Source organism: Leucoraja erinacea, chromosome 36, assembly GCF_028641065.1.
Source record: "Leucoraja erinacea ecotype New England chromosome 36, Leri_hhj_1, whole genome shotgun sequence".
Classification (NCBI taxonomy): Eukaryota; Metazoa; Chordata; class Chondrichthyes; order Rajiformes; family Rajidae; genus Leucoraja; species Leucoraja erinaceus.
Window position 1 is genome coordinate 3,758,007 of NC_073412.1, and position 18,683 is coordinate 3,776,689.

General features: G+C 42.5%; 1 protein-coding gene across 1 annotated transcript in view; it reads right to left on the bottom strand.

Annotated features, from left to right (window-relative positions):
• Nucleotides 1-2,917: 2,917 nt before the first annotated feature.
• edc3 (enhancer of mRNA decapping 3 homolog (S. cerevisiae)) overlaps nt 2,918-18,683 on the bottom strand; it is a 67,923-nt gene continuing 52,157 nt past the window's right edge. The window contains exons 5-7 of the mRNA XM_055662948.1: nt 15,209-15,362; nt 14,175-14,392; nt 2,918-8,553 (exon numbers count right to left, since the gene is read on the bottom strand). Coding sequence (XP_055518923.1) covers nt 8,219-8,553; nt 14,175-14,392; nt 15,209-15,362 — 707 coding nt within the window. The 3' untranslated portion in view covers nt 2,918-8,218. The remainder of the gene's footprint in view (nt 8,554-14,174; nt 14,393-15,208; nt 15,363-18,683) is intronic.

Below are 18,683 nucleotides of genomic sequence, written 5' to 3' on the forward strand. Positions count from 1 at the left end.
AAGTTCTCATAGAGCGTTCGGCCGAACGCACTACTCTCTGCAGAGCCTTCTTGTCCTTGGCAGAGCAATTCCCAAACCAGATGGTAATGTTCCTGGACAAGATGCTTTCCACCGCCGCTGCATAGAAGCACTGGAGGATCCTCGGAGACACTCGGAAAGCATCAGATAAACCCATTGTCTGCTGATGTAACCTCTAATTGCTGACCCCACTACCTTGTGGGTCACCATTCCATGCTCATCTAAGTACCTTTCAAATCCGGACACAAGGTCTGAATAGTCCCAACCTGAAACATCACCTATCCATGTTCACCATGATGCTGTCTGAGCCCCAGTTATTCCAGCACCTTTTTTCTAAACCAGCATCTACAGTTCCTTGTATCGACCTTCTAATTCTGATGGTCAGCTCTACGTTCACCACCCTTTCAGGGAGAAAGTCACAAAACTTGATGAAACAAAGCTCAGTCCAACTAGGCTCTTCATCACTTCTTCTTCTTGCGTATGGCGTGAACAGTCTAAAGTTGGCAGACAACTTGTTCTATTTGATCTTATTATATTGAGCACGGCGGGTTGATTGCATTTGTCGAAACAGGGCGGACCACGTGAAGGTTGCAATCTCCCACCCCTTCATCACTAAAGCCAACTGACCTAACGTCACTACCTGCTGTTCCCCAACCCCTTTCCATCCCAAACTGGCTTGCTTATCACAGACATAACTCTCTCACTGACCAACATTATGATGACAAGTACTATAACAACATTTATAGGAAAATTGCCGACCATTTAAAAGACATTTGGACAGGTACTTGGATAGGTAAGGTTTCAGAGGGATATGGGCCAAACGCAGACAGGTGGGACTAGTGTAGATGGGGCATCTTGGTCAGTTAGGTTGAAAGGCCGGTTTCCGTGCTGTACGACTCTATGACGATATACCGTAGACCACTTAGAATATAATGCAATATTTGTAGCTGAACCCATCAATTTTGGTTTAATACACATTACATACATACCAAAGGAGGGCAGGTGGGACTCGTGGAACAGACATGTTGGCCAGTGTGGGCAAGTTGGGCCAAAGGGCCTGTTTCCACACTGTATCACTCTGTGACATATGCTTGCAGTTTGTTCACTAGAATATGGTCAGGCGATCAGAAAGGGATTGCTGATCAATTTTCAACACCCGGTTCAAATACAGAGCGACGATACATACTGCCTTCTCCAACTAACCCACATTACAGGAGGTTTTATGAAGAATTAGAGCAGGGGTGGGGAACCTTTTCATGGTGGAATGAGCTTCAAGTTAGCTATAATCTAATAAGGCCGCATTCAAGAAACTTCAATTAGATATACTTCAAAATGTACATTATTTTGTTAAAATAGCCCTCATGACAATGTTTTAATTGTAGCAGTCAGTCGGGGAGAATTATTTAGTTGACTCTTTGATATTTTAAATACATTCATTTTAAGATTAAAATAAAAAAAGATGACAAAAACATAATAATAATTTAAAAAAAGATTTGTTCTACAAAATTTGGATCCATTCAAAAGGCCGCACTTAATGGCTTAGAAGGACGTAGGTTCCCCACCCCTGAACTAGAGGTTGTGTGCAGTGAATTATTCAGCAAAAACCAAGTAGTGTTAAATCTGGGGCACCCAACGACAAAATAATCAATAATGAGTCCAAGAAAAATAAGCAGGCATTTTCCCAAATCCAAAAAGTGATGAGAACGTGGAACTGGTTTAATATATGCAGTGATTGAGCTCATTGGCATAGATTATTTAATGCAAAGCTGAATAAACACCGTATACCATTAAAACTAATAAAGTCATTTAAAATGGAGGGAAGTGCATTTGGAGCAACTCCAAATCAATGGTTGTATTGTGGTTATGTTACTTTATAGCATTCAAACAATTGCAACTCTTGGGAGTCTGCAGTTGGAATTCTCGTCCCAGGTTCCTTTAACTGAGTAAAATAAATTAATGTTATGCAGGGAAGAAAATACGCTACATTAGTCGGGTGTGTTCGCTCAAAGGCACAACAGAGGATGTACTTCCTGCGGCAGCTGAGGAAGCACAATCTGCCATGGGCAGTGATGGTCCAATTCTATACGGCCATCGTAGAGTCTGTCCTCACCTTCTCCATCATGGTCTGGTTTGGCTCAGCCAGTAAGCACGACATCTGGAGGCTGCAGCGAATCGTCCGATCAGCTGAGAAGGTTATTGGCTGCAACCTTCCCTCCATTGACGAACTGTACACTGCAAGGGCCAGGAAGCGAGCGGGCAAGATCATCTCTGACCCCTCTCACCCTGGCCACAAACTCTTTGAACCACTTCCCTCTGGAAGGCAACTCCGGACTGTCAAAGCTGCCACAGCCAGACATAAAAAGTTTTTTTTTCCCCCACGCGCAGTAGCTCTACACAATAACCAAAACTCTGTAGCCTATTTTGCACTGGTATTTTATTTAATTCACATGTTTAATCAATAATGTTTTATTATTAATGTTTGTGTCATTCCTAACTGTCACTCAGCTAGCAATGAACCATTCCTTATCATTCCTTCTGCTTTGACCTGCCATTTTCACACCTTCCCCATCCTCATCTCTAGTCTCCCTCTCCCCTGACTCTCAGTCACCCATTCCTACTCTCCAAAGATGCTGCACGCCACACCTTAGCTTTTTGTGTCTATCATGCATTTCAAGAACTGGCAAGGGGCTACTTGGTTTAAAGCAAATGCAAAACATACTGGCACAACAGCATTACCCCAGTCATGTGTGGGAAGGAACTGCAGATGCTGGTTTAAACTAACGAGCTGGTAGACATTTGGAGGGATATGGGCCAAGATTAGTAGAGGCTTCTTGATCGGCATGGACCAGGGAACCAGTTTCCACACTCCATCGACACAAGAAGAGGAAAATTAGACCAGTCACTGGAAAATTCCAAATTTTATTGAGCACTTTCTTCGAGTAATCAAAGAGGAGTCACATACCCTCCAGAACACAAAAGCATATTTGGGTGAAAATATTTCCAATTTAACACTTGAAGTTTGCAAATGCCAGTGAATAAAAGCAACAAATCCACAAAATATTGAAGTCACAATTACTCATGAAGTAGTATCCTTATAATTACCATAGACTACTACAGCTTTGAATGTTATTCATCAGTTTCGATTCTGGTGTTAAATGTAATGCAATGAAACTGGAACGATGGAGAGGTATGTACTGGAGTCTGAAGCAACAAGCCAGCTCGCTTCAACTTTGCAAACCAAGCTTACACATTATCTGCTTCACTTATTATCTAAATTTGCTTGTTATCTTTACATATTGCTGATATTCAGTTCAGTAATTACCTTCCAATGAAGAGAAGTTTTAACGCTGTTGGCCACAGTAGCACATAACAGCAAGGAGGGAGTGAAGCAACACTGGCACCAACAACACAGCTCAATATTTAAACACTGATGCAGCAAAATACACTCCCAAAGCTTGGGTGGAAGAGTTTCCACTGAATGCGTGATTAACTTTAGAGGGGATGTGGCCATTCTACTTCGAGAAATAAGTTACTGGTGCTATGGTGGGTGCCCCAGTTGTGAAAAATGTAAACATGAGGTACTGTACCAATAGATATTTGACCTGAAATATTCCAAGGACAGTTTCATAAGATACAGTAGCCAGGTTAAACCTTGTACAGAAATATATGGCATCAATATTTCAGCATTATCTCCCAGCAGTAATTTTGATCCTTTTATTCATGCAGTTGAAGTTTTAAATGATTTCACTTTACTTTGGGGAGTGTAGACCATGAAGAGTTTGCTAGCAACTGTTCCCGATAAAGTTGAGCGAGTAGGTCAAGACCGGCAACTGCGTGCACTTGTAAAAGATGGCGGGTTTTGGACAACAAGATGGCCACCAACATACAAACAAACCACCTTTGCATCCTCCATTTTCTCTCTCCAACATGGGCGTGCAACTCTTCAAGCTGCCAATTTGTGAGCTCTTGGAAAATGAACATCTAATGGCTTCACCTGCACCAACTCGAGTCTAAATCTAAACTGTGGCCTGAGCACTAGTATTGTCCACCTGGCAGGAAACTGGGTGGTAATAGGTGCGTAAAACCTGTTCCATTTCTTCCCCCGCTCGTCCCCCGAAGTAAATGGCAAAAACAAACATGTTCGAAGGTCAAACTGGGTCACATCTGCCTGCATTGCCTGGGAGGCCTAGAGTCAGTCAATAGTCATCCATGGATATTTGTTAAGGTTAAAGCCAGGGGGCTTGCAACTCTCCAGAGAGCAAAGTTTTGAAATGGTTTGCATGTGTAAAAGTAGGCCAAGGAACTACAGCAGAGATAATCAAATTGTCGACCATCTCCTGCCAATGTTGATAGAACGCATAATCACTAAAAGTAACTATTTTAAGGAAGATACGATTCTACAAAACCGCCCGCCTCTTCAAATCAGTGCTGTAACTACATCGAAAGATTCATACATATGGCAGATAAGAGCACAATTTTGTTTTAATGAATGAGCACAAATCAAGGCCAAATGCTTCATCCCTTTAGGAATGACCACTTCTGGAACTGGTTAAAGATTCACAACTGTACAGAGATGTCTAGATTAGTCCTGGGTCAGGAATGTTCTGCATGCTATGCTCAAGTCTCTGGGGCAGAGAATAAGAGAAGGAGGTGATGCTGCAACTTCAAACATGAGCGTTCATTGAAGTACACGGTGGTATTTAATGGAGAACACCACGTTTCCCCAAAAGCACCAGGATATTTTGATTCTGCTCACCACTCACCAAGGAGCCATGGACATTGATGCATTGATAATGCAGTCATATTTGAAGCAGCTTATCCACAAATCTGACTTATTTTTGAACGGAAATTGGCACTCCACTGCTATAGCAGCTGGATAATATTAATTGTTGTGGTGCAGAGATCTTTAATCGTCAGTATGAAGAATAATGTGTAGGAAGGAACTGCAGATGCTGGTTTAAATCGAAGAAAGACACAGAATGCTGGAGTAACTCGGCGGACCAGGCAGCATCTCTGGAGAGAAGGAATGGGTGAAGTTTCGGTCTGAAGAAGGGTCTCGACCCGAAAATGTCACCCATTCCTTCTCTCCAGAGATGCTGCCTGTCCCGCTGAGTTACTCCAGCATTTTGTGTCTATCTTCAAGCTTATTAAAGTAATGCTTTCTCAAACCACTTAAAAATAGGGCAGATTTGTTGACAATGGCTGTTGGCCAAATTTCAGGCATTAAAGTCCTTACCCACAAAAGCCTCATCCGACTGTAATTGTGCATATGTTTCATTTAAAATACATATCCCGTACCGTTGAGAGTGTTTGGGCCAGACTTTTTCTCACGAGGAACGCTGAGCAAAGGCTTTCATGCACAGCCTTTCACAGCTTTTGTTTTCCAGTTTATATAACAAAATCTGAATGTTTCTTCAAAAATATACTTTCCAGGAAGCGATCTTTGTTTCCCTGCTTTCATCTGCCAATTAAGTTTTTGCACGGGAATGTTTTCCCACAAACCTTACATTGCTACAGATAAACTATTTACCAAATAGACTATTATTGTACTCGAGGCTCAATAACAATATCTCGACAGCAGATTGAAAGCTTGAATAAGATGGGCAGTCAGAAAATCTGTGCCTTAGTAGAAAGGGGTATATTGTTGCAGTCGCATCGACTTTGAAAGGGATGAAAGAGAAAGGGAGGCCAAATGATATCAAGCATGTGACCAGGTTCTTCACTGAAAACACTGCCGTTCTCACTGCAAGGAACATGACACTGGTGACATTCTTGGTATCCACAACACGAGTAAAGTTGCCAACGTTTTGGTGTGTTGGCCCTTAAAGGTAAAGACGATAGCAAGATCTTAAAATGAAAGACCTGCTCTTGTATGATATATTTAAAAAAAATAAGCTAAATAAACAAATTAACTTGGAATTCTTTGCAATGGTTAAGATTTCAAACCCGCTACCCAAATTCCTCCAATCTTTTCACCATTGTTCCTGAAGGTAGATGGAAGCATGCAAAGAGAAACAACTAATGTCAGTGCTTCAACAAATAGATAACCTGGTTCTAAATATTATCACTTGGTATTGGACAGCCGTGATCTTCCAACAAATGTGATTGCAACTGCACTTCACAAGGATACAGATGAACGTGCTATAGAGGGGGGCAGACAGGCAGGGACACATTGTGTAAACATTGGCATCCCACAGAAAATCGCTTGGGGACCTCAGTGAGATTTTGAACGTTTCAGCAAGTTAAATTAAAGAATCTTCATCAGTTTCTACAACTATTAACATTATAAATGTGTTGCTACCTGTGACTCGAGGGAAAACCCAAGTAGCATCTTCAGAGAAATCCCTCTGCACTCATTTTAAGAAATTAAGTCAGCTGAGACTACCTTTGTGTCTCGAAAGCGAGGTAAATTGTGGATGCCATTCAAGAGGATGCAATTTGGAGTTCACAAGGGGTCAGCGTTTATCATAAACATTCAGAAGCCACTCTCTGGACTTGCTTCTCTTCCTCCATTTCCTAAATTTATAGAGAATAGGTTACGATTGTCCAAGCAAGACCTGTAACAGGGGCACGTTATTGACACTTGAGGAACAAAGAATTGATCCACACTACATATTGGGCCTTTGTTGATTGGGTCATGTGCCATTGATAGCCAGCATGACCAACAAACTGGCCCACCTTTTCACTTACTGAATGCCATGAACATCACACGGTTAGAATGCAAGTAACACAATGCTATGCAATATATTCAGGCACACAAAAGCGTCAGTGTAAAGAATAACTCCCAAACCACCTGGGGTACCTTTTAAAATCTTCAGCCATTTACCACAATTCTTTGTTAATCTAACCATAACAAAGTTACATTAAATATTTCATTAGATTAGGGGCACAAAGAAGGTCTGTTTATACTGCTGGCTTCAGTTTTTTGTATATATTTTGAGCTAGACTCCAGGCTCTGCTATATTTTGCAACTTTGAAAACAGCCTCACCTTTGCGTTTTCCTCATATCAGCTGCATTTGATGGGCATTTGGCCTTTTCCTTGCTGAAAGGACTTGTTTTATTACAATAATGCCCACCAAACTAATTCCGTGCTGTCCCCTTCCCCCATTAGAACTGTGCAGAAACACTCTGTACTTGCCAGTAACTAAGCTGGCAAACAAAACTAAACCCTTATCCTTCCCTCAAAAGTCACACAATCATTAAACTGATATCTGATAGCTCACGGTAAAGGATTATCTTGAACATTGGATCCCACTCAAAATCCTTGTTCAGATTAGTCTTACTATACCCACCCATTATTCTTAAAGCCATCTCATATCAGATAGATTTAAAATTCGACCACCAGAGAAATGGAGTTGGTACTCCATTCAAAATGGCACCTCAAGACTGGGAATGTTTGAAGCTAGAACTACTGTTGAAAAAAATTCATCCAATTTAAGTCCGAAAAAGAATCATGCATCCATTTCATTCCTTCAAAATTGCATTTTCACTGGAGTTATTTTCCAGTCTGCACTACGCAAGATAATGCCATTCCTGCATTCCAGAGATGGTAATGCATGTGTTTTGATACCTTGTGCAGGATGAAAAGTCAGTATTCCGCCAATTTTAGCTGCATTGTAAAACAGGGTTTAGAATTATTTCAAACCATCAGCCTGTTCGTTACTGACACAATATTCCAACAATATTCTAAAATGGTACAAAGAAACAGTCTCTGCCACCATGTTTCTTTCCTACACAGTCTATGCCACCATGTCTCGTCCTCCTTTATGAATAACTACCCAGTTATTAAGCCTGTTCAAGTTTGAGATGAAAATTCTCCACACGACAGCAACGGGCCGTGGGACAATTCAACAACGCCCCATGTTGGTTCTCTTTCTAACACTGCTGAAGAACTTAGAGATGTCACGAAGAGTACTGTGCGCAGCCTTCTGAGTAAAAGCACAGTAACTTGCATAGGGACATGGCTAAAATGCAAAGCAATAACCGCCTTGAGCACAACCATCCCTTACTGGAATGTGGTATTGCACAAGTTGCAACAGGACACTCTGCTCTCCTTGCGTCAAAAAACAATCCGTTATACAATAAAGATCATTTAAACCCAAGTCAGTTGTCCATTAAGGCTTCAAATTCTTCGCCATACTTTTCTCGCTGCCAGTCGCCAGTGTTTGTACATTCCTCTTCTTCTGCACCGAGCCATGATCATGCAGAGTGCAAAGGTATGACAAACTTGCAGCCAAAAGGCGAGTGGTAGGAGATTCCCACTTCCTGGAAAACCTTCTTTGGTATCCCAATATCACAGAGATACAGGCGGCCAGCACTCTCTCCCAGTGGTAAAGGCAAGCCAAGAGCTAAAGACCACTTGGCATCGATGACGTGCTCCAATTCACCCACGGGCGGGTCGATGCTTAGCACTGGCGCCCGGTTCTGGTTACCCCATTCAACGGCTGCTCTGTACCACGGCTGCTCGCGAAGGTATGGGTTCTCGTGGCAGTCCAGGCAATTGATCACCAAGTCAACGGGAGTGTCTGGCAAGTCTGGAAATTTAGAAAGGAAACAGATTATTCGGGAAAAGGCACGAGGGAGATAAATCCACTGAAGTGCACCACCACCTTGTTCCAAGAGCATGCTAAGTGTTCCGTTTTAAAGCATTTGCCACAAATTGAGACTTGAACTCTTAGTTTTGGAAATGCACCATTATGTTGCGTTGGATGAAGATTTAAAGTCAAACTGGATTATCAGCTTGGCTCTGGGCTAGCACGATCTCCGCCAAGTCACATTCCACAGTTTGTACATAATCTAGACTGAAATTTAAAGTTCATGACTGAGGAGATACTGCAATGGCACGGATACCATATTTCTATGAAGTCACCAAATCACAGCCCTGTGGTACATAGGGAAATAAAATCCTTTGCTGTCAATCAAACAATACCAAATCAAGTTGTCTGATCAGTCAGCTTGTATAATTCCGAGGAGCAGACAGGACAGTGCAGGGTGGCCAATGTGAAAGTGAAGGGAACAGAGGGATCTAGACAATGTACATGCACACAAGGCATAAGTTTGGCCCCAACATTGTGGGTAAAGGGCACATTCCTGTGCTGTGTACTGTTCTATGTTTAATATTCCTTGCATTGTATACTCTGCTTGAGTATGGACAGAACGTAATACTGGGCTAGCTGCACAAAATATGAGAGTTCATGGTATAGGACATTTGGAACGGGGAATTGAATTAAAACAAACTGGGTGTGAAATATAGCATATTATAGTCATGTATGATTTATGCTGACACTTCATGCAGCAATGAGGGAGTGCTGCATTATCAAAGGATTCATCGTTAAGGTGACATTAGAGACAGATCCTATGCACCTATTAATTTTTTTTTAATTTAAATTTTTTAAATAAATGCAGCAGGTTCTCCGCATTGCCTGGTCAATATTTACCCCTTAGCTAATATGTCAAAAGACAGCATAGATTGCTTATGTTGCTATTTGAGAAGCCTTGCTGTGCAGAGACAGGCTGCCAGACCTCTCTGGAGTCCTCGAGAGAAACATTTTTGAAGGACAATCAACTGCGAGCACTTTGAGGCCACCCTTATCATTAAACATATGTTGTAACTCCAAATCTTTGTCTCCCTCTGCTATGAATATAACCCAAGTTTCAACTGCTGGCTCTAATTCAGGAACCCTGTACACTCTAATCACAAACAGAAGACATTAGACATTCATGCACAATCTGCAGACTATATGGAGACTCAAAATGGCAGGGTATACAATGGGGAAAGAATACTTAATAATATTCCCAAGATGGAATTTTTATACAACAATGTCTATTTTCACTTTCAAGAATAGTGTTGAACCCTTGCAATTAATTTATTAGCCAAGTATGTAAACATGCAAGGAATTTGATTTGCCAACAGTCATACAAAAAAGCAACAAGATACATAACCACATAAGAATTAAACATAGACTTATTAAACAGCCACCACCACAGCGGTGAGTGAGAATCCCCAGGGCACAGAGCATAAGCAGAGACCCAGCACACAGCATAAGCGGAGACTCATAGCCATCAGTTCAATGTCCTGGCCACACACGCACGCTCCTTCACCGTGATGTGACCAGAGTTGTACAGACCACTGTCACTCTCTCTGCAGTCCCTGTCCGCTCGAAGGGTCAGAACGCCGTCCACACTCGCACTAGACTGCGGGATGTCCTCATGGAGCCATCTCCCCCGCAACACACCAAGTCAACTACACTCACAGCATTCCCTCCGATTCCTCACCAGTGCAGGCAGCAAGTCCATCTTGTTTATTCAGCGAACTCACATTCCCCATTGTGATGGAAGGCAAATAACTTGTAGCTTCTTTCCTCCCGCAATCAGGGCGGTCGAAGCTCCTGCTGTTGGAGCTCCCGCAGTCGATCCTTAACTAAGGGACCGCCAGCTCCGCGATGTTAAAACCGCAGTGCAGAGATACGATGAAAAATTCGCACCTCCACCGAGGAAAGAGATAAAAAAGGTTTCCCCCAACCACCCCTGCACCCCTACATATGGGTATGATCGTAATGGAATCATAACTGGCGTCAAGTTGCAAGCAGGTGCAACAGGTAAGTGGGACATAAAACTTGCTCAAAGACAAGATTAATGCAAGGAATAAGTTAGAGCAGTACAGCACAAGAACAGGCCCTTTGGCCCACAATGTCCTGGACAACAAGAGTTTTCAGTTTTTAAGTACAAGAACCCAGAGTTAAAGTGCCCCAGGTGCGGGGAGTTTTGAGATTGGATGTGAAGGAAGTAGTAATGGTCAGGAGCCAAAAGCACATTCTCATTTCCCTTCATTTGAGCGAAAAACATGACTTAGCCATTGGAACGTTATTGCCATTCATTCGAGAGCGATTTCCTATCTGATCTCAAACTGGAGGTGGAATTATTGAAAGAACCAGGGACATTAATTAATGACTTCCAAATTTTTATTTTGCCAAAAATAACCTATTTGGAAACCACATGTGAAGGAACTGCAAGACAACCAACATGGTTCGGAGATCTAATGAACAGCACTTCTGTATTCAGGTAGTTAGGGAAACAAAAGGTGTAGAATGCTGTTTTGTTGATCTAATCATAGCTTTTAACAACAGGTTTGAAATTGCTTCAGGCGTGTATGTTGTAAAAACACTCTTGATCGAGCTTCAGAGACAAGCAACTTCCTGGGCCAGCACCCAAGTTTTTCCCGTAGTAAAAGCCAGTGCCTCTAGGAGAACTGGGAAGACAACTAGGTTTTGGGAAGGAGATGGAAGGATGGTGGCTGTTTCATTGAAGTTGAAAGGAAAAAAAACACACAAATCAGCTCTGGATGGTTAGGCCAAAGGCTTTACTACAATCCAAGATGAATTATAATAACATGAGGAAAAAAAAAACATTTAGCAGCCAACACATTTTCAAATAAATGTTGCCCATTGTTTAAATAAAAGTGCATTGATTTACAGAGCCTCCGAGGATATAATATTCCTTCTGTTGTCTTGCTCAAACTTTTCAGGAAAACTACAATGCAGAACAAGCAAACTCATTTGTCATGCTTTTGTACAAAGTGCCAGGTACAACAAATGCAGGAACAATTGGAAGCAACATGCCAATTCAACCCTCTCCCCCCCTCCATCCCCCACCAAAAAAAAAAGCTCCATCTGGTGAACCGCCCACAGAATAAGAATAGCACTTGGTGGTTAGAAAATAATGTCTATTTATGTACCACATCTAACACAGCAAAAACACTAAAAGGCACTTTATATGGAAACAAAAACTGGTGATAAAAAATATTGGGATCATAAAAGGGGAACCATTGAACATTTTATAAAGGATCATCGTGAAGGAGGACATGTGGGGAAAGTTGCCTACTTTTAGGTTCTCCTCCTCACTCCGACAGGAGTTCTCCAAGATCCACTCTCCCTCCGTGCCATGTTTTTCCCTGCCTCTTCTCTCTCCAAGCTTTCTTCCCCCCCGCTATCCAAAACATACACAGCCAAAAACCCCTGTCCCACGGTACGAGTTCATTCCAAGAGCTCTCCCCGAGTTTGCCCTGATTCGAACTCAGAGATTTACGGTAATGGCCACTCGTCGGTACTCGGGGCTCTCGCGGACATTTTTCAACATGCTGAAACATCTTCACGAGTCTTCCCGTGCTTACCTGCCTTTAGCGAGTCTTCCCGAGCACTTGCTGTTAGCGCTAAGAGACGTCCCCGAGCTCCGACGTACCTGCTATGTTCATTCTCTGTGCTTACCACGAGTTTGATTTTTTTTTTTTTAAACTCGGGAGTGCTCTTGGAATGAACTCGTACTGTGGGACAGGGCCATTAAGAAGGATCCCAAGACAACACCTATCCATGCTCTCCAGAGATGCTGCCTGACCCGCTGAGATACTCCAGCATTTTGTGCCCTATTAGCAGTATTTTAAGGGCTGTTTTAGTGCATAGAGCCGAGCTAACTGAAAACACATCCACCCATGACGGAATAATTAAACTTGAGCATGCATAAAAAGCAAAATTTAGAGCTCAAACATCAGAAGGTAATAGGGTATCAGAAATAAGAGATTAAAACCATGTACACTGAATGCAGGGGTGAGAATGCAATATGAATACAACTTAAAATAATCCCACTCCCACATAGTAAACTCCTGAAGCCCTGTTTCCACATAACTAAGATCTCCAAAGTAACCTTAGAAATCCACCACTTACAATAAAAGACAAACTGCTGGAGTAATCCAGTGTTTTCTACAGTTAAAACAACACATCTGCAAGCAATGGCACAGAGCTATTTCACAGCTATATGCTTGCAAACTCAACATTTAAGGCATCTGAAGTAAGTCCACTGTTATTCGATGACATTGCTCTCCAGAATGTGTTGTCGCTGGAAGTATTACCTCCATAAGTGCCTCGGCACTTTTCCAAAATCCCTCGGGTCTTTTGGATCAACCACATCTATGTATTCATGGCCAGCCTCTTGTTTCATTCTCCCATAAACATTAGATCATCCAAAGTCTGAATCCCTGTCGCAATTCTCAGAAGTCCTGGAACACAGGATTTGAGAGAGTTGGACTGAGGACATCAGACCGCATGTTCGTGAGAGAATGAGATGAGGGAGGCAAGCTGCAAATACATTGAAGCTCAGCGTCCCACTCCGGTGTCATCACAAAGTTGGGCAGGAACTATGCATTCTATACTGAACCAATAACTGATTGAGATGTTGTTAACTGATTCCGATTACTGATTGAGGATGATCAACCATTATCCTATTGAATGGCGGCGTTAGCTCGAAGAGCCGAATAGCCTACTCCTGCACCTATTTTCTATGTTTTAACGTTTCCATGTCAGTCCTCAACAGGATCTGAACACTTGTGCTTGTCGATTTTCATCATCGACTCCATATTGAGCAAGCTCTTGATTAAAAAAATTCCCTAACAAATCCCACTGTTTCTCATCTCTTTTCCTCCACCACAAAACAGCAATAAGTTACAAGATACAAGATACATTTAATTGTCATTTGGACCCCTTGAGGTCCAAATGAAATGCCGTTTCTGCAGCCATACATTACAAACAAATAGACCCAAGACACAACATAATTTACATAAACATCCATCACATCGCTGTGATGGAAGGCCAAATAAACTTATCTCTCCACTGCACTCTCCCTCCCCCCCCCCCCCCCCCCCAATGTCAGAGTCAAAGTCAAAGCCCCCGGCTGGCGATGGCGATTGTCCCGTGGCAATTAAAGCCACACCGGGTGGTGCGAGGTCGCACACCGGGTCTTGGTGTTAGAGCCCCCGGCGTGCGCTCGCAGAGTCCCGCGGCCATTCCAAAACACAATAGTTCAAGTCTGAAGAAGGGTCTCAACCCACAATGTTACCTATACCTATTCTCTAGAGATGCTGGCTGACCTGCTGTGTTACTCCAGCAATTTGTCTCTATCTGCTTTTGCAATAAAGTCAAGATTAAAAAAAACAAACCTTCTCCCAAAAAGTACTTAATATAAAACTGAAAAAAAACCCGTTAAATTATATAAATCGCTCAAAATAAAACAAATTATTGGAAGCACAGGTCTACGCTGTGACGTGACATGCCTTGCAACAGACACATGGACAAATGGTGAGTTTTGAATGGGATGGACAACCACATACCTTTCACACTCGCCACTTGCTTGCCGTCCGTCTTGCTAAAAAGTTGAAGTTCGGTGGTGATGCATTCCAGCATCTTCACAAAGTTGGGCAAGAACAAAATAATCTGTACTTCATGATTGGCAAGATGGCGCCCACAGCTGATTCCTTGAGCCCCCTTCACGTGTGGTCCACACAGTAACGCAACTGTAGGTCTTTGGTGGACGTTCTTGGGATTTAACCTTGAACACAATAGATATTGTAAATAAAAATTGGTTTGCTTTGTTGTTCCCTTCTCCCAACTAAATGATCTATTCCACATTTCCCTTGATCTGCATTCCCTTTGTCCTGTTTTCACACCTTACACTTCCTTATCAATATACCTCCCACTCCTGACATCAGTCTGAAGAAGGTTCTCGACCTGAAACGTCACTCATTCATTCTCTCCAGAGATGCTGCCTGTGTCGCTGAGTTATTCCAGCATTTTGTGTCTATCTTCGTTTTAAACTAGCATCAGCATTTAAAATATTGCCATGATCTATGCAGAGACCAAGACTAGCTGATTTATGCCCCTGTCCCACTTAGGAAACCTGAACGGAAACCTCTGGAGACTTTGTGCCCCACACCAAGGATTCCGTGCGGTTCCCAGAGGTTTTTGTCAGTCTCCCTATCTGCTTCCACTACCTGCAACTTCCGGCAACCACCTGCAACCTCCGGGAACCGCACGGAAACCTTGGGTGGGGCGCAAAGTCTCCAGAGGTTTCCGTTCATGTTTCCTAAGTGGGACAGGGGCATTACAGTTGCAATTCAACATGAAAGCACTATATGACTTCCATTCATCCTCAAAATACTTTGCTAGTTGACAATTCATTCTGTAGCGCAGATCTCAGGACCTAATGACCCTCATTAAAAAACGAATCCATTTTCCAGCCAACGAAACAAACAGGAGAAGCTTGGTGACACCAAAAATGCAAAAAACATTCACTGGGGGAACCCAAATGGCAAAAGGAGATTCATTTTGAATAGAAAGGCACGGTGATGAGTGTTAACACATGTACCTGTTAGGCCCACCCAGCAGTGTTAGTGTCATCTGTCCGGCACATACTCCAGTCATTTCCAGTCTGCGTTCCAATGATAGGCCATGTCGTTCTGCAGCTGCCAGCAACCTCTTGTGCAAGTCATATGAAATACTAGGGACAACTAATCCCGAATCTATAAGACAAGCAAAGGAAAACCAACTGTCACAATAAGGAAAACACTCAAAATCAATGACAGTCAGGGTTGGGGTCATACAGCACGGAAACAGGCCCTTCAGCTCAACTTGCACATGCCAACCACTTACCCATGCTTGGCCCATATCCCTCTAAACCTCTCCTATCCATGTCATTTGGGCAGGTACATGGACAGGACAGGTTTAGAGGGATATGGGCCAAACATGGGCAAGTGGGACAAGTGGAGATGGGGCATCTTGGTTGGCATGTGCTGAGTTTATTGAAATAAGCTAGCTGTATTTTTCCCTCACCAGAAGTAAAGGGATAGGCAGACTTTTGATATAATGAATTCCCGATTGATGTTTCTGCAGATGGGAAAACAATACACGTCAGATACGTCAATAAGATCTCATACGGTCATAAGTGATAGGAGCAGAATTAGGCAATTTGCCCTACCAAGTCTCCTCTACAATTCAATCATGGCTGATCTGTCTCTCCTCCCTAACCCCATTCTCCTGCTTTCTCCCCATAACCCCAGACACTTGTAGTAATCAAGAATGTATATCTCTGCCTTAAAAATATCCATTGACTTACAGCAAAGAATTCCACAGATTCACCACCCTCCGACTAAAGAAATTCCTCCTCATTTCCTTCCTAAATGAATATCCTTTAATTCTGAGGCGATTACCTCTAGTCCTAGACTCTCCCACTAGTGGAAACATCCTCTACACATCCACTCTATCCAAGCCGTTCACTATTTGGTTACGTTTCTTCTAAACTTCAATGAGTACAGCCCCAGTGCCTTCAAGTGCTCATCATATGTTAACCCACTCATTCCTGGGATCATTCTTGTAAACTTCCTCTGAACCCTCTCAATCCTTCCTTAGATATGGTGCTCAAAATTGCTCACAATACTCCAAAGATAATATAAAAGCAACTGAGAAAGTGGCTCGGCACCTCCTGCTTCCTGAATCTAACAAGCAAAGGCTGACCTGAAAGAGCAACTCAAGAGCAAGTTCAAGTATCTGGAGAAATTCAACAACCTGATTATCTGGAATAACAATTTTCAACGTAATTCCACTTGATAACTGACAAACACGAATCCGGAATCCAATAAGCTTCAAGTGTATCACTTAGAATTATAACTGCTCCCTGAACAGCTGTTTGCAATGAAAACTAGACGCACTGTTCAGAAATCATTAAAAGTGGTTATGTAATTGTGGAATTGAGTCACTGGAGAATACAGGAAATCTAAATTAAAGCCAAATGCATTGTAAATTGTGTCTCAAAAAGACTTCAATGGGAGGCTCAAGCTTCTTGCAAAGCAATGTGGTCGATACCACATGTATGTTATCAGAAATCGCACACAGAACAGATACCTGTGAAAAGGTGAGATTAATTGGGAGCACGAGCAGGGGAGGGACAGGAATGGAAAAATGGAGAGCAATAGTAAATGGCAGTAATCAGTGGGATGTGGGGTTACCTGCCCCGGTCACTAGTGAACTAAACAAGACTGCAGCCATGGGAGCTTCCAGCCAGAGATGAAGACACACAATGAAAAGATGGCAGGAGCTGCTCTTGCAGGATATTAAAACAGCTGGCATTGAAACAGCTCCAGCCAACATTATCAGCTGGAAAGATGGACTGTTCCAAGGACTGATTAAGAAAGTAAATTCCAAGAAAAATTATAGTGGATGTTAAACAAACAACAACCAAAAAAAATAATGAGCAGCATGTTGATAAAATGCTCGAAGCAAAGACTTGCAAGCTTAACTGCTTCATAGGCTGCGTCTGCTCTGGAAAATTATGACTTGCATAACTGCACCAGCACAACTTTCTGAACCAAAAGATTCAATGTTACATTTTATTAGTGTGTTTGAACATTGCAATAATGGGGCTGTCCCACTGTACGAGCTAATTCAAGAGTTGGCCCGAGTTTCCCCTGATTCGAACTCGGAGAATTACGGTAATAACCGCTCGTACTCGGGGCTCTCGTGGACATTTTTCAACATGTTGAAAAATCTTTACGAGCTTACCGCGTTTCCCGAGTACCTACCGCTAGCGTTACGAGCTGCTAAGAGACGTCCCGAGCTCAGACGTACCCGCTACGTACTTACCAGGAGTTTGATTTTTTTTAAACCTGGGAGAGCTCTCGACTTAGCTCGTACAGTGGGACAGGCCCTTAGTTAGTGAATAAGAAGTGTTCCCACCCACAATTGAAAGTGACAAACAGCTTTTCTGAATTACTCAAGTATGGAATTATTACATATCGCACCGATTTTTCACAACTAGTGTTTGCATGTGCAGGAGGGCAGCAAATTAAGAGTGCAATCTTTGTTGTACACCTGAAAAATCTGAAATATTAACTTTTCAGCGGCTTGATACGATAAGTTACATTCTCAGACTGGAGGCCCCCATAGAGGTAGGTCAGGTTCAAATTCCAGACCCTCCGCTCAGCTCACAGCAGCAGATTATCCTCAATGAACAACCCTGTGTTCTCAAGGAGACTACTTAGTTCCTTGTGACTAAGTAGTAACAGAAGGATACCTGGCCAGCCTTGCGCTGACGGCTTGTGTTATTAATCTATTCCTTTGTCAAGGTGTAGGAATAGGCCATACTCCAGTATGTGACCCGATTACAGCATATCAAAGCAATGAATGCTGGCAGAGTATACAATTGTAAAGGAACAAATTAATCACTAGCTTGCCCTTCATTACCAAAATTGACATGGGGCTTTTAGCAAGTATTCCACAGGAGTGGTAATTGTGGTTGGTTTCCTCTAGCGATGTAATACTGGTTGGAAACGTACCACTCCCTCAGGCAGGTCACCTGGAATTAAACTCTCCATGGTTGGTTGCAATCACTCAGTTATTAATCAATTGTGCAGACAGAGGCATTTGGATTTTAGCAGTGCTACCAACCAATAATCAATCAGGAAAGCTGATAAAAATGTTCAAGGCAATTATCAAGGCAAGTTCCCATAAACCTTTAATAATAATGATGCACCTGTCAACCATCAGTAGCTTGCTGTTCCATGTATCTCTGTATAGATTCACTCTGCCATGGTAACTTGCTTTTCAGCCGTTGTCTTGCTTACAAAGGTAAACAAGAAATGACAGCACTCATGTCTTTTAGCCTTTAGGGATCGAAACAAATCAGATGGTTTCTTGAAACATACATATGCTTCAATTGAACAAAAGCCATCCGGCAAGTTTGAGTCTTCTGCCAGAGCCTGTTTTCATGCCTCTCAAGAAATTCTGAATGAGCAGCCCAGACTCGGAATAACCCAATTATACAGCAACAATGAAGAATGAGGAAACTG